The 19029-nt window shown below is 36.0% G+C and overlaps 2 protein-coding genes across 7 annotated transcripts in view; one reads left to right on the forward strand and one right to left on the reverse strand.

Moving 5' to 3' along the window:
- Positions 1–1189: 1189 nt before the first annotated feature.
- On the reverse strand, positions 1190–4379 carry LOC118274995 (60S ribosomal protein L6). Of its 3 annotated transcripts, none has more exons than XM_035592820.2 (6): positions 4247–4379; positions 3724–3877; positions 3046–3197; positions 2351–2522; positions 1776–1961; positions 1190–1381 (listed from the first exon to the last, which is right to left on the reverse strand). In XM_035592820.2, the coding sequence occupies exons 2-6, from the start codon at positions 3868–3870 to the stop codon at positions 1220–1222; spliced, it is 819 nt and encodes a 272-aa protein (XP_035448713.1). In that variant the 5' UTR covers positions 3871–3877; positions 4247–4379; the 3' UTR covers positions 1190–1219. The 3 variants fall into 3 exon arrangements, with proteins under 3 accessions (XP_035448713.1, XP_035448714.1, XP_035448715.1); XM_035592821.2 differs by having other exon boundaries at positions 4172–4312; XM_035592822.2 differs by lacking the exon at positions 4247–4379 and adding an exon at positions 4135–4246.
- A 320-nt stretch (positions 4380–4699) lies between these two features.
- Positions 4700–19029, forward strand: part of LOC118274784 (two pore channel protein 1) — a 33640-nt gene continuing 19310 nt past the window's right edge. Inside the window, exon 1 of one of the 4 annotated variants that reach the window (XM_035592484.2) lies at positions 4700–4862. In XM_035592484.2, the coding sequence (XP_035448377.1) occupies positions 4760–4862 (103 nt within the window). In that variant the 5' untranslated portion in view covers positions 4700–4759. Of the gene's footprint in view, positions 4863–4893; positions 4913–5947; positions 6331–17594; positions 17743–19029 lie in introns of those variants that run through there. The other 3 variants (XM_050696903.1, XM_035592485.2, XM_050696902.1) reach the window with 3 other exon arrangements.

Genomic DNA, 19029 nt, shown 5'->3' on the forward strand with positions numbered 1-19029 from the left:
TTGACATGACATGGCCTATAGATTGACATGACATGGCCTATAGATTGACATGACATGGCCTATAGATTGACATGACATGGCCTATAGATTGACATGACATGGCCTATAGATTGACATGACATGGCCTATAGATTGACATGACATGGCCTATAGATTGACATGACATGGCCTATAGATTGACATGACATGGCCTATAGATTGACATGACATGGCCTATAGATTGACATGACATGGCCTATAGATTGACATGACATGGCCTATAGATTGACATGACATGGCCTATAGATTGACATGACATGGCCTATAGATTGACATGACATGGCCTATAGATTGACATGACATGGCCTATAGATTGACATGACATGGCCTATAGATTGACATGACATGGCCTATAGATTGACATGACATGGCCTATAGATTGACATGACATGGCCTATAGATTGACATGACATGGCCTATAGATTGACATGACATGGCCTATAGATTGACATGACATGGCCTATAGATTGACATGACATGGCCTATAGATTGACATGACATGGCCTATAGATTGACATGACATGGCCTATAGATTGACATGACATGGCCTATAGATTGACATGACATGGCCTATAGATTGACATGACATGGCCTATAGATTGACATGACATGGCCTATAGATTGACATGACATGGCCTATAGATTGACATGACATGGCCTATAGATTGACATGACATGGCCTATAGATTGACATGACATGGCCTATAAATTGACAGGTTGTAGATTGCCATAGGCTATAGATTGACAGACCCGCCCACCCGCGCTACTCATACGCCCGAGGATCGCGCCCGCATAATGTGGGGTCAGCCTAATACACAACGTTGTACTTCACCAAGTAACCATCGTAATGAGCAATGGGTGATCAATACTCAATTATAGCAATGATGGGAACCAACATGGAAAAGAATTAGTAGTAGCTTATTACCAACACGCGAAAGTATTTATTTCGGTTTACCGACGTTGATCATTAGAAGTAGATATAATGCGTTGGTCATAGTAATTAAATTAGTGATCCAAGTAATAACTGTTGTATCATATACCTCATCTAGTTATTTAAGAGATTGACGTGAAAAAGAGTTACATAGTAACCTATTTGCAAAAATAAATATCATTTATCGTCTGTTTATGTATGTAAATAAAAAGTCTGTAGTTAGTCACAGATGTTTATTGTGTCTTATATCTAGAATCGCATCCTGTGGGGGTACTGGCTCGAGCGGAGGCCGAACGACGACTTGAGGTAGCCTCGCAGCAACTTCTTGTCGGAGCGCTTGCCTATCGCCTTCACTACAGCCTCGTCGACCGATTTCTGGTCAGTCTTGCGCTGTTCTGATGGAACGTATTTCTGTAAAAGAAATATTATAATTAGCATTTAGGAATTTTAAGTAGAAAACATGACTTACATTATTGAACTTCTTATATAAAATTTCAACATTATGTTTATTATGTTGGTAATAAAGTTGTGTAAATGTCATAAGTTTTATCTTATATGGATCTTCGGAAGTTGTAGTAAGGACCTAGCTGGGAGTGGCTCTTCATCTTTTTCTTATCAAAATCAGTGCCTTAATTAAGGATTACTTGAAATAAATGCTTTGACATTGACAATAAAGGACTTTAGTCAGGTTTAAAGCTTAGATTGCCTAGAGCGAAGATAAGAAAGTTAAGTAGTCCTTTTGTAGTACACTAGCCAAACTTTAAAATAGAAAAGTGAATAGTAAGACTAAAGAAGTCAGTGTTACCTCTTTCTTGGAGGCGAAGATGTCCTCTCCCTGCTTGCGCTTGACGCTGCGTTTGACGCTCTTCTTGTTCTTCTTGAAGTACTCGTCGTTCAGGTGTTCAGGGAGCTTGAAGTCTCCGAGGTCCAGCTTGGTGGAGGTGCCGATCACATAGCGCTGGGGAATGCGCCTGAGTGGGCACGAGTTGAACTGAAAATAGGAGTGGAAAATATTGTTAACTCAGATCTAATGATAGTATGCATACATATTATGTTTTATCACCATTTCTTGGAGTTTTGCTTTATGGTTTTTCTTTGGCTGGGTAAAACATATTTAGAAGATTTACAATAGCATTAAAATCTAAGAATAATAATTCAAGATGGAGTATACGACTGTAATCTATTAAAAATAAAGTGATTTCTAAATAGTTCAAGTTAATTATTTCAAACTTTGTAAATCATTCGACTTGGTTAAGATATTACACATATGATATGATATTAAATAGTTTTCAAAGTTCCCTATTCTAAAGACACAAACAAATCCTCATCATTGAGGCATAAGGAAGAAAAATGTAAGAGAATCTAGGTAAAGATACTCACAGCGAAGGGTCCGGTGACGAGCAACAGACCGCTAGGCAGGATTCCTACAAGCACGACGCGCTTGCCAGCGTGGCGGCCGGCGAGCAGGATGCAGACTGTGCCGGGAGTGAGGGTCGGCCTTGTCCTGCGCACGTGCTTGCTGAAGGTCTTGTGGTGAGGGCGAGTGCGGATCCTGGGGAGAAAGGAGACATATCATTAAGTATAACTTTAAAGTAAACTTTATGTAGCACATTTCTTAATTATTTTATGCACAAAGTTGTTTAAGCTGTAAAAAAGTTTACAGTCATGTTATGTGCGAAGACAGGAAATTGAAAGTTTAAGATACTTTTCACTATATTAATCAAAAAATTGTGTATTCACATTATATCAAAGAATAAAAATATCATGCTACCCTGCATGAAATGTAAATAACAATTAATATAATTTACAGTCAATGGAAAGATTGGCATTGTTTATATAAAAAATTTGAGATATATCAAGGCATACAAAAATAGAATGAATATTGTCATTCTGTCAAAAACGAGATTGACTGACAAGTTTTGGAATAAGATTACACATTTCAGCCAATAACGAATAGAGATAAGTTTACTAATAAATGTAAATAGCAACATCACAATTTTAACATGTAGGTAGGTACTATCACAACATAAGATTATTCTAAAAACTATGTGACAATAAAATAAAAGTGAACTCACTTGTCCTGAGTGGGGTAGAAGGACTTTCTGCGGCGCAGGAGCACGGTACGGGTTCCTCCGTTCTTCTCACCACCGATCTGCTTGACAACTACGGAGGGCTTCTTGGGCTTCTCTGGTTTGGGGTTCTTTTTGCCCACAAACCTGTACTTAGCCTGGAAAAGGAGAAAATAGATTATGTAGAGTTTTGATTAAAGAAAATTTATAGAGAATCAAGTTTCAAAGATTTCATTGTTGATTTTATGTTCATAAGTGCCTTCCTGGTTTGATTGAAATATTATGAATGTGACTTGACTTTGGTTTTGTCAAAGGATTCTTTGTTGGTAGGGTATTCTGAAGGTTTATACAACTTCCTAAGCTTTCCTGTAAAGATTTAGGATATCACAGTAAACATAACCTAATAGGATACCAAACAGGATAATATATGGTTGCATTATTAACATTGTTCATTTTATGGAGCTAGAATTACCTAACATAGTCTACTGAGAAGCAAGCTGACATGTGAAAAGGTCAGGTTAGCTTTGAAGATAAAATAATAAAGAGTTGTATTATAAACTTATTGTTGCCCTACTGCACATGGGTCACACATTTGTTGACATGAAGTTTCATACTTTAATTGAATATTTTATAACATCAAAGAGAGGTTAGCTATCTTGTAACGTGTTAAGGAAACCAGCTCACCTTCTTGTGGAACATCCTCGTCTTGGAGAAGCGAACTACTCCATTTCCCAGGTCGTAATTCCTTGATTTGCCAACTTTGGCCTTGGCTACGCCGCCTGCGGGCGCTGCGGCGGGCTTGGCCGCCGCCTTAGGCTGTGGTGGAGCCATTTAGAATCTGCACAAACAGAAACACAACCTTAACAACAAACTCGCCACCTGACTTCGACTTTGAGGTTATCTGTGTTTTTTACACTTCTCCTTACAAACAAGTGATTTAGACACTACTTTTAGGCATTTGCACTGTGAATATATTACATTTTCACACGAAATCCTACTCTTTCACTGTTTATTCACTATCACTTGGCGAACGTCAAAACTTTCGATGCAAATTTCTAAGATGTAGATTTAGGGTAAAACCAAAATATAACACACAATCACTTGTTTGCAGGATACTTTTCGTAATTCTTACAGGTAATGGAGAAAAGGAGTTAAATATTAAACTATTCCTTTGGATTTATTTTCGTTGAAAACAACATCAACTCACATTCCAACCGGGATCAAAGAAAAAAGAAATTGTCACAAAAGATTTTGTCTATGGCTGCTTTGCAAAGTATTTGGATTACTGGCTTTTTAGCCGTTAAACGTTTCTGAACGAATATTTAGCTTTTACTTATTTATTTATTTAAAATTGGGAATATATGTTTTTTACTGTTTATTTAGTTATTTTATTTATATTACTACTTACTATGATGTCTATAATAACCATATCTTCAACTTTCAGCATATGTTTTATTTTCGAAGTATTGCAAATTACTCATATTATCTCTTTAATGCTCTTTGTTGTTGTAATATAATTGGGAGGAGTACAATACTTTTTATAGCATTTATCAGGAAACAATAAATATAATGTTTCTTTATTTCAATGAGTTAGTCGGTGCCGGACCGTTACCCAAAATGTCTATGGTATTTTTATACTGATGATGAACGCAGTGAATGAGTGAACGCAACACCAATCAATGTCAAATTAGGCAAATGTCAAAAAATTCAGTATTGAAAAATGGCTTCTTTGAGGAGCCCGTCTTCGCCGTCCGACGGTTATAAAAGGTTCAGTGATGATTTCGCAAACACCAGCATCAACAATTACGGCTCGAACGTCACAAGTAAACGAGAAGCTATAATTTTTCTATGCACAGTAGCCGCAAGATTATGTGTACGCTTTTGTTTTATTAACAATACATTTTGTAATGCATTTAACATTTTGTTTTAATTTATTTCACCTTGTTTTGAGTATTAACTGTTATGTATCCATCTATGTATGATCCTACGAGATCGATTAACTGTTGTTAAGATGCTAAATCTGTAATATGACGCATTTGAATGACTCATAAAGCTACCTAAACACTAACCCGTGCATAAAATAAATGGTAAAAGCTCTAAGCTGGCCCTAAATACGTAGTTTTTAAAGCTTTTGTCTTATGTTTCCTAACACCTGCACTTTTGTAGTTAGTTGCTTGTTTTGCATGCGATTCTATTAACTAGATAAAATTACAATAACAAAATATACTCATTTAAAAATACTAATTTGACTAATCGTTACAAAAAATTTACTAGGTATGCGTAATATTCTGTAGAAAACTCGCGCATTCGTGTACGTAATAAAATTAGTAGGATGTCCATTTGTCCAAGTAGGTACCTAATGTTATCTAGGTTTTTATCCAGTTCCATCCAGTTGAGATGCTACTGATTGGCCAAACTGGATTATTCCTATTTGCAGCACTATCAATACAATAATATTATTGTGGAATATTCTAATGCTAGGAACAAAGTACATTATTACTAGATATTTATAATAAACCCTAAATTATTTCTAATCCTCCTTAATTTTTTTGTAGGTCTGAAATATTCTACTTTAAAATATTGTTTAGTCAGCACTGTCAGCATTTCTAGTCAAACATAGTCTTTTATAAATATAAATAATGGTTTAAACACAGTTCATTAGCAAGGATATTTTTTTTTTACGAATTCCGAATCACACCTTTGAGTTAGGAGTTACAAAATACAAGATGTATTTTGTAAGAATAGACAAATATTTTTTATCTGTATTCTGGATTTCCTTGTCAAACTTTGACTCAACTGTTTGAAACCATTTTAAACAATGATTGATGTTTGAATGCCAATAGATGGTATATTTGTATAATCATCACTATCAGGTACATGCTCTGTACCACATAGATATTTTATCATTGTTATCAATATTGACAGCCTTTGAGCATGTTATCAGTCAGTTGTGATCAACATTTGGCTGATGTGCAGTGTTTCACAGACAAACGTGTTTCTAAAAATAGAAAAAGTAATTACAAAACGTCATTTGAGTAATAGTTTTTTTGTCATCAATTTAAATATCGGCAATTTTGGCTAATTGAGAACTTTGTAGTGTTTTATCTAGTTAACTTTTTTCTCAGCATGATTCAATGAGTTAAATGAGTCATGAAAGACAAACTTTTATGTGTTACTTATTTATTGAAAATCTGTAAAAGTGCAGTGTTTTAAAAATGTCGAAAGCCGTGCTGAATGTGACTGATAAAGTTTACTATGGGATCAGGGACCAGTGGTACAAATTAAAATCATGTGAGTTGGTAACTGATACCTATACTATAAACTATAGAACATATCTAGGTATTGATACAATTGATACTAGATAGAGATAATTTTGAAATAGGTTTCATAGATAATGCCTATGTATGTACCTTACCTATGTGAATGAGGCATTAAAATAACAGATATTTCATGTCTCAATATTTTATTTCTAGCCAAACCTAGCCGTAAATAGATCTAAGTACCTAACACTTCTTATCCTTGGATTTTATCTAGTTTCCGATTACGTTAAGATGCTTAGTCTATATTTGCTCCGAATGTGTTGGGGATATTTCCAATAACCGTACGTGGGCACGTCATAATCGGTCGTCGGTAGGATTCGCGCAGTCGCTCCCACCATCCGGATGAGGTGTACAGGCGGATAATTTGATTGTCCAAATTGAAAATGTTTTATTTCTAGAGCATTTCGACTGTCTATGTTTGTAGGAGAACAGAAACTTGTAGCGTAGACATGTTAATGTACCTAGTATACCATGTTTGGTAAGTACATATATTCACAGCAGATTTTTGGCGACCGCCCAACTAGAGGTCGCGAATTAGTCATGTAGGGATATTCGAGACTGGTTGGTTGCTGTCTGTTTTACTAATGTCTAAATATCAAATGCAGATGTTAAATTACGGTTATTTTAGAATTACTGTTAAAATTTTTACATAAAAATGTAACACACTCGCTCACCCATGTTCACAAGCATTCACATTAAAAATTCGTAGCAGGGCAACATTTGAAATATTAAAAATGTTCCGGGATCCGTCCATAACGGATTAAGTGGCTAAATTATGAACGCGATAAGCCCTTAACAATACTGTACCCTTAGTACGAAACGAAAGCCCGTTCGACGCTCTGATTGGTTGGTTTATTCGAGCTGGCCAATTAGAGCGCTGAACGCACTCTCGTTTCGATTACTTTTAACGTTTTCACTTACCATCAGGCGAGATAGCGGCCAAACGTGGGCCCATTAAACATAAAAAAAGAAAAAAAAACGTAAAGCAAACTCATACTAAGGGTACTGGTCCACAGCATCGCATGAATTAGTTCAGACTCCGGTAACTGACCCAATACCCTTCCGTAGTTCCGGATCAATTCTCCCCGGTACGTTCTCGTTTTTGGTAACATCCATGCATAGTTTGTTGAACCCAACGTCCGCGCATATCGTTTCAAACGCGAAAACATCGTAATGCATAAAATTTAACACGGTTTCAGACCAATCCGTTCTGTCTTTATAGCTCATGAAACCGACGCGTATTTATTATCGTGTCTAATTTCAAATTAAGGTAAACTTTAGTTATTGACACGTGTTTTATGTGCTGTGCAAGTTATTAAAGGATTTGAAGGGTGATGCACAAAGTCAAAGTCAAAGCATTTATTTCAATTAATCCTAAATTAGGCACTTTTGAAACGTCAAATTGAATTGTCCGTCAGTCTGTTCGTCAGTGAAGCTAGGCGCTCGTTCCAAAGTGTAGTTTCGAATGGAGAGGAACGAGCAAAAAACTCCATCGTTACCGTGATAAAACCCTAAACTCGACAGCGTGGTCAATAGGTGATACACAGGTCATACTACACCTAGTTCTAACTTAATTTACTATAAAACGATGTTAAGTATGTCCCAATAAAAATAAATACCGATTACGAAATCCATTGTTCGCAATGAGCACCCGCATTGAACAAGAAATGCCCCGGCAAGGTCATGTCGACAGTCTGTGAAAGCGATTGCGTACAGACAATTACTACTGGATTGGCTTCGGTATACGATGGCCCATGGTGCAGTAACAGGCTTCTGCAATAGTAATCAAAACAAGTCACCTTGATTCAGTACTAATTTTACAAGGCTGTGGTCTATTTCTGTTCGGGTTTTTTGTAACTGGGGTAAATGATCCAATGACTTCTCCTGCTTTGGGTGAGAAGAAGCAGAAAAAGGTTCTGTTCAGTCTTTCAAATCTTTCAAAATTACATTTACATTTTGAAAACGGCTTTTTGCGTTTGATGGTGTAAATTAATCTTGATTTACTATTCATGGTCATGGTAGATATCCCACCCGCTCGCATGAAGCTCTTCGCGTCGAGTTTCCTTGTGCGAATTGCTAAGGAGTGGAATTGTTTCCCAGAGTCTATGTTTCCTGAAGGGATACCTGGGTGTCTTCAAGGCCCGAGTGAATAGGTTAGTAACGGGCAGGCGTGTTCCATCGTAGGTCCCTATATCGTTTAGCACCAGGCGAGATATTGACCAAATGCTGACCAATCTATCTATAAAAAATATTTTTTATTGAATACGAAATTCAGTTTGCTAATTGAGTACCTACTCTCATCCGTCTTTGAATCTTTTAAAATGACTCATTCTTTCAGTAGAACCCGTGTTTGCTATCAGACAGAAGTTCGGTCGTTATTTAGTAGGAAATGTCCATACGTTATCAATCATTTCACTATCAGTGACGCTACTACGTATGATTCATAATTTACACTAATTTGTATAATTATCATATTATTTACGTATTTATTTGAAGATAGTTCGTCGGTACAAAGCGTCAGTATTGGATTCTGTTTAAATCAGTCAAGTGTGAATTAATTTGTCTGCGCGGTTAGCGAGTTAAATAGTTAGTTACTGAGTTATCTGCACTGTTAGCGCGTTTCCTGGTCGATTCCCACACGGAGCAATTCTTTGTGTGATCCACAAATTATTGTTCCGGATCTGGGTGTCATGTGTATGTGAAATTGTATATTTGTAAACGCACCTACGACACAGGAGAAAATCCTAGCGTAGAGGCAACGTTTTGTAAAGAGAAGAAAAGACTTAACTTATTTTTAAACATATTTAGTTCTTATTTACACTAGATAAATAAATGAAACCTATATCTTCCGATGACGTATCACAAAACCAAGTTTAGTAGCGTTACCGAGTTTACTGTAAAAGCCATTAACTAATGACGAAATCGCGTCTGCATGATCTCATCAACAGACACGTTACAAATGGACATTCACCACATTCAGACCCTGATCTTAGACACTACTACAGTTTTAAAATAAGGTTAAGCAGTAATGTTTAAATGCAATAAGGTTTAGAATTAAAACAAATACATTTGGCATTGAAATACCAAAATCGGTGCCTAGACACATTAATTTAAAAGTAATAAAATTATAGTACCTAATAACTACTAGGTTATTTTAACTATAAATTACTCAATTTGTAATTTTGTTTCATTCTCTAATAAGTATCACGTAGTCTAGAATTTAATAGCGATGATGACAGGAAGTTAAAAATCTATTTAGTCCGTCAGTTTGATAATGAAAAAATATTAGACACGTATTTTTTCATTTTGTCATATAAGATAACATTACTTGTATAAAACAAATCAAAGTTTAGGAGTGCAAATTTCTACGTTTAAAACGTCGATCGAATCTGAAGTAATTTGTTTCCGTAAGAAATGAACAATACTTGTCTAGTGTTTTAAAATAATCTACAAGACGGATATTAAAATAAAAATTAGTCATCTACCCTATTGGCGAAATGCGAGTTAGATTAGTTACTTCTACATAACAGTCTACTTGCTCGAGAAAACAAACTTAAAACACATGTTATAAGGAATCTATTATATAAAAATAAGTCGGGTTTTCCTTCCTGTTGCTATAACTCCAGAACGCACGAACCGATTTCCACGGTTTTGCATTCGTTGGAAAGGTCTCGGGCTCCGTGAGGGTTAAAAAATTCAAAAGAAAAGCAAGAAAACAGGGAAAATCATTGGTAGCGAAACGGAGTTCGCCGAGTTTGCTAGTATCCTATAAAACTTGACCAATGGTGACCATTAAGCCATTATAAAAAGAACCGTTATTAATAAATGAGTAGCAAAGCAACTGTAGCAGTTTTGCGATATGAAACTCAGCCGAGGTGAATATGTCTGACCTTGGTGGAACACCAAACAATGGCTTCCCTCGTTTCTATTGGACGCTTACAATCAACCAGCTGGTAATTTCGTTAGCTAATATGACCATTTAAACGATCTATGTAGGTACTTTAGTGTTAGAGTGTCTTATAATATGACTCATCTGTTAATTTGTCTTCTGCCCGCTACTTTGTTAAAGCGATTTGTTCACAAGGGAACCGTTCTTTTTTTCGGAGAATGGAAAAGTATGTGTGATCTACTCTCTTCACGAATCAAAATCTTAGTCTCCCATATGGTATAGAAATGTTTTCTAATTGTCAGCGGTCACCAGTGCCTAATCTCGCGCACCTTCGTTGTAAAGTTTATTATGTACTTAAATTTTGTAAATTTCTTAAATTGAATTCAAACTATAAAATTTCGTGTATCATAAAAAAATCTTTATCATCATCATCATCAGCCGAGAGAGTCCACTGCTGAATAAAGGCGTCCCCCTTAGTCCTATACTTAGGGAGAGGCCTCCAAAATTCTTTAGCTTACATAGGTATATTTTTAGGGCTAGTAGACGAGTTAATTCATCTATATAAAATGTCCCGCAAAGCTGCAAATAAGTGAAAAAACTGCATGAAATAGTGTTTAGTAGTGTTTGAGTTCATCGCGCCAAGATAGTTATACAAAAACAAACGTGGCGTCAACTTTTAACGTTTTATAACTAGTTAATAACATGTAGGTTTGTTGAAACAGGAAAAACATTGAAACAAGTAAACAGTCATGAGAATGGAAATCTCTACGCTATGCTGTATTGGTATGACTAATCCGAGATAGGATAGTAGATAAATATTAATGAACTAGCTGACCCGCGCAACTTCGTTTGCGTGTATCCCGCTACTTCGACAAATACAGTCAACGCACCAACACATATTGGATACTAATTTTCAATTCACAATAACTTCTCTTTCCCTTAACCGCGTTTAAAATATTAAAATGTTTTTTGGTTTCTGTGACTCTTCTTTGATCGCCCCCCCTATCAGTTTTTGGAAAAAATATTTAAGTAATGTACAGATTTTTTTTTGTCTTATATGTATAGATCAAAGTCGTAGTACCTACTTTTTAATATTATTTATAGGGACGCTGCCCCCGCCGCCGCGGCCGGCCCGTACCGTGCCGCAATACTAATATCGTGATATCTCCTAAACTATATGTCTAAATAACACACTGTAAACTGCAAAAATAATCTAAATTAAATGCTCGTGATGGTGAGCTTACTTATTATGATAAGGATATATGTATTATTGGTAATATCACCAGTTAAACATCACCCAACGAATTAAATGTTTTCTTAATACAGAAAAGTAGTTTTTGTGACTTAAATAAAAAAGCTGGATATATGTCATCGCGGACTTTTTTGTAGAACTAATAAAGACCAATGTTTTTGCTATACATTGTTCTTACTTGTATCCAACGGTATAAGCGGCGCACGCACAAATGCAATCTTCAATTAGATTTTTTTCTGACTTTTTGGACATAAATCGCTATAACTCAGCTAATATAGTTTCAATGTATTTCAATTATATATAAAAACCTGTCGGAGAAAATACTCTTTCTATTAGTGAAAACCGCATCAAAATCCGTTGCGTAGTTTTAAAGTTTTATGCATACGAAGGGACTACAGACAAAATGGGCGACTTTGTTTTATACTATGTATAGATGTAATTAGCATCTAGTCTATATTGAGTCAAGGACAATGTCATTGAACACGACCATGGTATAATACAAAAATAACTTTGTATTTGTGTGCTTAGATTTTGTACTATAATACTATATGTATACAATAAAATACTAAAAAATAATCACATTTTTATTCATAGATTTGATGAACTATTTAATTTTCGATTGTGTAGCTAATTTTCTAGTAATAAGTCCTGCTATTTGACTTAAAAATCTGATGACGTCATAACGCAGAAAATTCATAGAAAAAATTGTTTATGACGTTTCGAAAAAAGTATTGCATTTGACTAGTAGGAAACTATCCTATTATATTCGATAATTAATAATAATGATCAATGCACATACTCCAATAAGCAGTAATAGATAGCGTAATAAATAACTTTCTCCGTAGTCCTCATTATATTTCCCTAAGGAGTGCACAATAGCGGGCTGGATGTTCCAATACGAATGTCGAACGTTGCCGCTGGTGAAAGTTAGCCCTAAGGCTTAGTACAAACTTGCGGAATCCAGCGAAACTTTACAATACTGCAAGTTGTATAGAACATGCCAGTATCTCACAACTTTGTCTCAAGCTTTCGAAAAAGAGTTTCAAACTACTATCCGTGGTTGAGGTTGAGGAACTATTGAATAAGATGTTTTGGATTTCGATATCTAAATAAGAGACATATTGGAAATATTGTTTCCACATAAGCGCTATTTTTCACTTGGTTGATTCCACGGCCTCACAGAAAAACAGGCGTGAAACAACGCTTTTTTTTTTGAGAGGAAAAATTTTCCAATGCCTTTCCCTGCCTTGTGTGTGGCGAGAGGCAGTGTCAGACTCTTACTGACTAAAATCCACCCTGTTCCTATACTCCTGCTGTTCAAGCCAGTAACACGCTAGGCAATCCGCAGCTCCGGGTCGGCATCAATCCTACTGGGCCCCGTGAAACAACGCTTGCATTGTGTTTTGCCGTGTGAGTGAGATCACCAGCTGCAATCCTCCCATCATAAAGGCTGGCAACGTATTTTGTAACTATTTATCTGTTAATAGTTGTAGTTAATAGTAGCTGATATTACTTATTTATCCATTGCTTACCATCACATGATCCGTTAGCTCGTTTATCGACCTATTCCTTAAAAAGACAGAAGAAAGAAGTCTTTATCGCCGTTGCTCAATTCTTCTTGTTTTTAAACAAGAAAAAGACCAATAGTAGTAGGTAGTAAGTATGTCTATAAATAGGATAAGAGGATCATCCCTCTTTTTCTAGAAAAAACCCGCATGTTTAAGTCAAGCATTCTGAATTCTGATTGTGTATCGTTCGTGTGTGTATCCATTCTTGCCGATCACGGGCCGGCGACAGTTTCTTACATAGAATAAACAATAACAGTTTCTATTCTAGTTTCTGCCTCGAAATATCAAGTTTGTGACCTTTCACGTGACGTCTCTTTGTTGTGGGATTTTGCTAACGTAGGTAGTTTTTTTAATAGAATATCTTATTGGATGTGGGTTGGATAGACTAAACAATACTTATATCATTTTAGAAGATAAACATATCTATTTATATAGACCTATTGTTGGTTTGATTTAGTGTCCAGATATTTTTATCCGATTTGCAATCGGAACTAGGAACTGAACTGGTTTAAATTTTATCAATTTTAAGTACTGTAGGTAGCTACTTATTTGGAGCTGCGGATAACGTAAAAGGTTACCGGGTCAAAGCGGGAGAAGGGGATGGTTTTTAGTCAGTAAGAATCTACTCCTTCTCCCTTCACCCAAAGCGGGAGAAGTCATTGGATGATTTTCCTGCCTGAAAAAAGGGACCTGCGTACGTCGCGTGACTTATGTATTACCTAGTATATTATTTGGCTTGTAATTGTAACTGCTGTACCTCCCCATGCGTTTTGGTATCGCGATGATATGCAATCTTCTCACACAGAGATTGCTAAACGCCACAAAATAAAAAATAAAATATACTTACGTCCGGGTTTCTTCATGATATTTTACTTCACTATATGACTAAATAAATAGACATTACTCGGTAAATAATATAAATGGAAAGGTAGAAAAAGAAGTAAAAGCAAGCTTTTTATTTAATTTGTGCTGTGCATGCACTAAGTCGCTGTAATCTGCTTCCGTCGCCAGGATTACCATGTTGCCTGTCTGACTGGCCGCCATTTTGTTGCACTAACCTAATTCTTTCAACTGTAGGCAAAATACTACATAACTGGGCTATATTTACCTAGTACAAAATTATTTACTTTATAAATGTTAGATGCGTTTCATTTCTTTTTTACTTTTATGCCGTATTTTCGAAAATATCAATTGTCAATAGCAATTGTGGCAGGGCCTTAATTAAAAATAAGTCTCGGGAAAAATATTATCTCTCTATTGATATTTTCAGTAAATAAAGATGACCAACCCGCATTGAGCAAGCGTGGTGATTATGCGAGAAAAGGCCTTTGGTCTGCAGTGCCCACATATGGGCTGTTGATGTGATGTGATAAAGATTTGATATTTTTCGAGTGTACCTAGGTATCCTTGATATCGGAGTTGCGTACAACGTAACAGGTTACCAAGGCTCAGGCTCAAAGCAGGAGAAGGAACGGGGTGGTTTTTAGTCAGTAAGAGTCTGACACTCCCTCCTGCCTCACCCAAGGCGGGAGAAGACATTGGATGATTTTCCCCCCTCAAAAAAGAAATGTGTCCTAGATATTAGCATGATTATATCTCATTACCTATATATATAAAGGTACTCATATATTGTCGTAATTAACTTGTAACAATTAGTCACACAATGCAAGTAGTTTCATCTGTTATCTTGTTAATAAATTATCTCGTATCATAACCTAAGATAACAATACAAAGTAAGGCTTCATTGAGTAAACTCTACTCAGAATTATTTACACTATTTTGATGGTAAGGATAGAAGAACAACTTGAATAAAAAATAAATGGCTGTTACATACGAACGGACGGACAGACAGACATGACGAATCTTTCGGGTTCTGTTTTTGCCATTTGGCTACGGAACTCTAATAAAATAGTAAAAAAAGGGAAGAAATCGAAATAACTAACAACTACGATGAAAGCGGTCTTGTGACTTGAATAGGTACTCGTATAAATGCTTGACTATGAGTCCCGATATACCTGGAAACTAGTCGAGCGTTGTTCTGACAGATCACCGTAGCTACGCCTTATATTTGAATGTGGGTCAATGTACGGCTAGCGCAGTGGATGACTCATTGACTGTCGTGTGACGTTTCATACTTCGATGTGAGCGCAGAGCAAATATTTATCGTGCATTGCTTACACATTCTTATAAGTACACTGCAGTTGTTAATGTGACATTTTTACGCCCTTTCAACGACCTATCCATAATGAGTATTGAAAAAGAAATTGTTTCACCCAAAGATAGAGCGGAAGAGAATACGTAAGACATTAGGTTAGGAAGGTTTCCACCCTGTATCAAAAATCAAAAAATGGTCTGTGTGTTTTGTGCAAACGACGCATGAAAATAGTGATATCAAAATTAATTAATTAATCTTATTATCACTTAACAATGTACGGCAAACAATTAGATACTATAAACTTGAGATTGGTGTGAAAGCTATGCTACAGATCACCAAGCCAACCTTTCGATGCTATGTATTACTTTACACACTAAATAGCATGACAATCAGATGAATTTAATAATATTGAAATATAATAAATAATAATTAAATATAATATTAAATTTAATAATACTAAGAAAATTAATATTGTTACACACATAATACTAATCCTTAGATGGACTATTACATAATCAGGTACAAATCAAAGAAAAGTAAAAGTAAGATTGTGCCAAAATTCAGCCCGAGAGCTTCAGTAGATTTCGCTGAAATATTGATTCGATACTCAACGCAATATACTAGGTACATTGCCGAAGAGTGAAATTGAATAATCGGTTTTAGCAACACGACGCATTTCTAAAAGCTACCTCTGTGAACAACGATTTTTCTCAGCGAGAAAAGTTTTAAAAGACATATCAATCACACCTAAGACCCTATTTACAAAATACGCAACGGAATTTGTAACACCTTTACGCCAATCGCAGTAAGTTAAGTGGGAAAGCCATGCTTCGGCACGAATAAAGTCGGCTTCGACCGGAGTGATACCACGACCTCACAAAAAACCGACGTGAAACAACACTTGCGTTGTATTTCGTTGTGTGAGTGAGGTTACCGGAGGCCCAATTTCTCCCTCCCCAATCTTCCCAATCCCAGTTCCCGAACAACAACCCTTAAATTACTAAAGCCCAAAAAGCCGGCAACGCACTTGTAACGCCTCTGGTGTTTCAAGTGTCCATGGGTGGCAGCGATTCCTTACCATCAGGTGATACATCTGCTCGTTTACGTGTTTCATGCCTTATATAAAAAGTAAAAAAGCTAATTTTCAAAGGGATCAGTCGCTGGTACTTATATATCTATACCTAGTAAGTCCACACTTAGGTTGATACCTAATAAATGGCACCCCATCGCGCATCGCCGCGAAATCAGTGCGTAGTTACGGCTTCACTCGATAAAGTGACATCATCCTGGGTCGATACTCCAGTTTTACAACTTGGCCCTCCTGTCTGCATATAGGTGACTGACGCCAGGTCGAAAAACTATCCTTAAATAACAAGTTAGGTTAGAAATTTAAGGGTTGTTGGGGAATCGGTGATTAAGAAGATTGGAAAGGGGGTAATTGGGTCTCCGGTAACATCGCTCACATAATCGTTTTGTGTGAGGCCGTGGTATCACTCCGGTTTCGAGACGCCACATTCGTGCTGAAGCATGACTCTCCCATTCCCACATTTACTTAGTTTAGGGGTGATTGCGTATAAACGGCAATAAATCTCGAATCTAGATTCATCACTTAATTCATTAACTGGTAATCAGTCCATTTTTTGGCATTAGTTATACGAGTATAGCTATTCAAATTATTTGTGTAAAGTTCAACGTTAACTTAACATCGAATAAACTAAAGGGAATAACTTAAACGTTATCCAGAGATAAGTAGGGGTATACCTAAGTAGTTCTAAACTAGTCGTCAACTTGCAAACTACAAGTTAGGATGCGGGAATAAGGTAATCAGTCCCTTTGTGACTTTTGAGGCGCAGAAAGTTGACCTCCGATACACAAACTTCGAAAGGGCTTTTCACTTTATTCCATACGACATATCTTATATAATTTTTGTATTTTCAAAGTAGGTACAGGCTAAATATTATAATAAGATAGATAAGGATTTAGAATACTGCGACTTGAGACGTAGGCTATATTTATTCGTTTTTTTAACCGTTGCCACACACTAGGATTATCTCCTGGGTCGTGGGTGCATGTACAAACATTCAATTTTACATACATGTGACACACAGACCCGAAACAACAATTGGTAGATCACACAAAATCGAACCTTCGACACGTTGCGAGGCAGCCAGCCCAGCCACGGCACCGACCGAAATTGATGTTAAATTATTAATCCACATTATCCCGTAGTATTTACTAAATAACACATTATAATTATTGTCTTTTTCTTAGCTACTAATTTTGCTGTCTCTCCTTCCATCAAAATTATCTTGACACTTCACAAACACTACTGAAGCTACCTGCATGCTCCCATTTCATTAGTTTGTGCTTGACTTGCAAGCAGATTCGAATATTGTGTCTAATTACTAACTAATTATCATTTTATGGCATGTTCAGTGTAATAATGAGGATTGAAAGGTTCGTGGATAGTGTTCGAAGTGTGTCTCGTAGCGTCTATTTGACTGTTAATGATATCATAGGTAAGAAAGTAGTAAAATAAGTGCTTTTTGTGCGACTGTGATCGCATGCGTTGTTAGTAATACTAACTTAGTATGATATGTTTAGTTATAGTGTTTCTGGGAGAGCAAAGGTGTTAAGTATGTGGAAATAAAATGCGTCTGAAACAATTTTCTTTTCTTTGACTAGGACCTTTTTAAATATTGTATTTATTTATTTAGCTTTATCTATATGTCTAAATGACATCAAATGTGCAAATAAGAACAGATGGTGTCTAAAACTTGTAAAATGTTATAAAACATCACCTCTAAAAGAACAAAAACGTTTCTAGAAAACATTTTCCCAATTTCCACGCATGTAAAAAGGTTTGACAAACTCTTAAGGTTGCCATTATTGCCTTTCGTCCCTAATAGGCTATATAAAGTTACGTTTGAAGCAGTGAAACAATAAATTGAATCACTTATACACCTTTATAGGTCTTTCAGGAACGTCGGTAAACATGTTTAGTGGTAGCTTATTAAATTTCTTTACCTACAAGAAACGTGGTCCTTTGTGTTTGTATGTATATAGTTAATGGTCCTTCGAGACTTGCTATTAATTACCATCTTTTACGTTGTATGCATAAACTGGTTATTCATATACAATGTGCATAGTTAAGTAAATTACGTTATTGTATTTAGTAGGTACTTAGATCTAGAATATGAATGAGATGAAGTACCTATATAGGTAGGTGACATACTATACGTACCTACATAGGTGATTTATGACTTAGTATAAAACAAACTTGCTTTTTCATTCCCTTTGTCCCTTTGTATGCTTAAATCTTTAAAACTACGCAACGGGTTTTGATGCGGTTTTTTAATAGATAGAGTGCTTCAAGAGGAAGGTTTATATGTATAATACATGCATAATATATCACTATTGCATCCATACGAAGCTGGGGTGGAAGTTGAGTCGCAGTAGTTGGGTCGCATGAGTGACATACTAACCTCTAAAGTTAAACGTTTGTTAATGCTTGCTTTGGTCTGATTTTAGAAGTAACTTTGGGTAATATAACATGCAAACTATTACTGCATTTGTTCAAGTATTATTGAATCTTACAAATTGAAATAATGTGTAGCATTGAGTAGGAAACATTGTTCAATTTTGTATTTTTCCTCAAAGAAAAGTTGAATGGATTCTCGTCACCGATTGAACTATTCAAGTAACATAATTAACTATAACCTTTACAATAGGTCTTAGGTACTCTAGCAATCGAACCTTTAAACCGAAAAATAATAATCTTTAAAGAAATATTCCCCACATATTTC

This window comes from Spodoptera frugiperda, chromosome 11 (genome assembly GCF_023101765.2).
Source record: "Spodoptera frugiperda isolate SF20-4 chromosome 11, AGI-APGP_CSIRO_Sfru_2.0, whole genome shotgun sequence".
Classification (NCBI taxonomy): Eukaryota; Metazoa; Arthropoda; class Insecta; order Lepidoptera; family Noctuidae; genus Spodoptera; species Spodoptera frugiperda.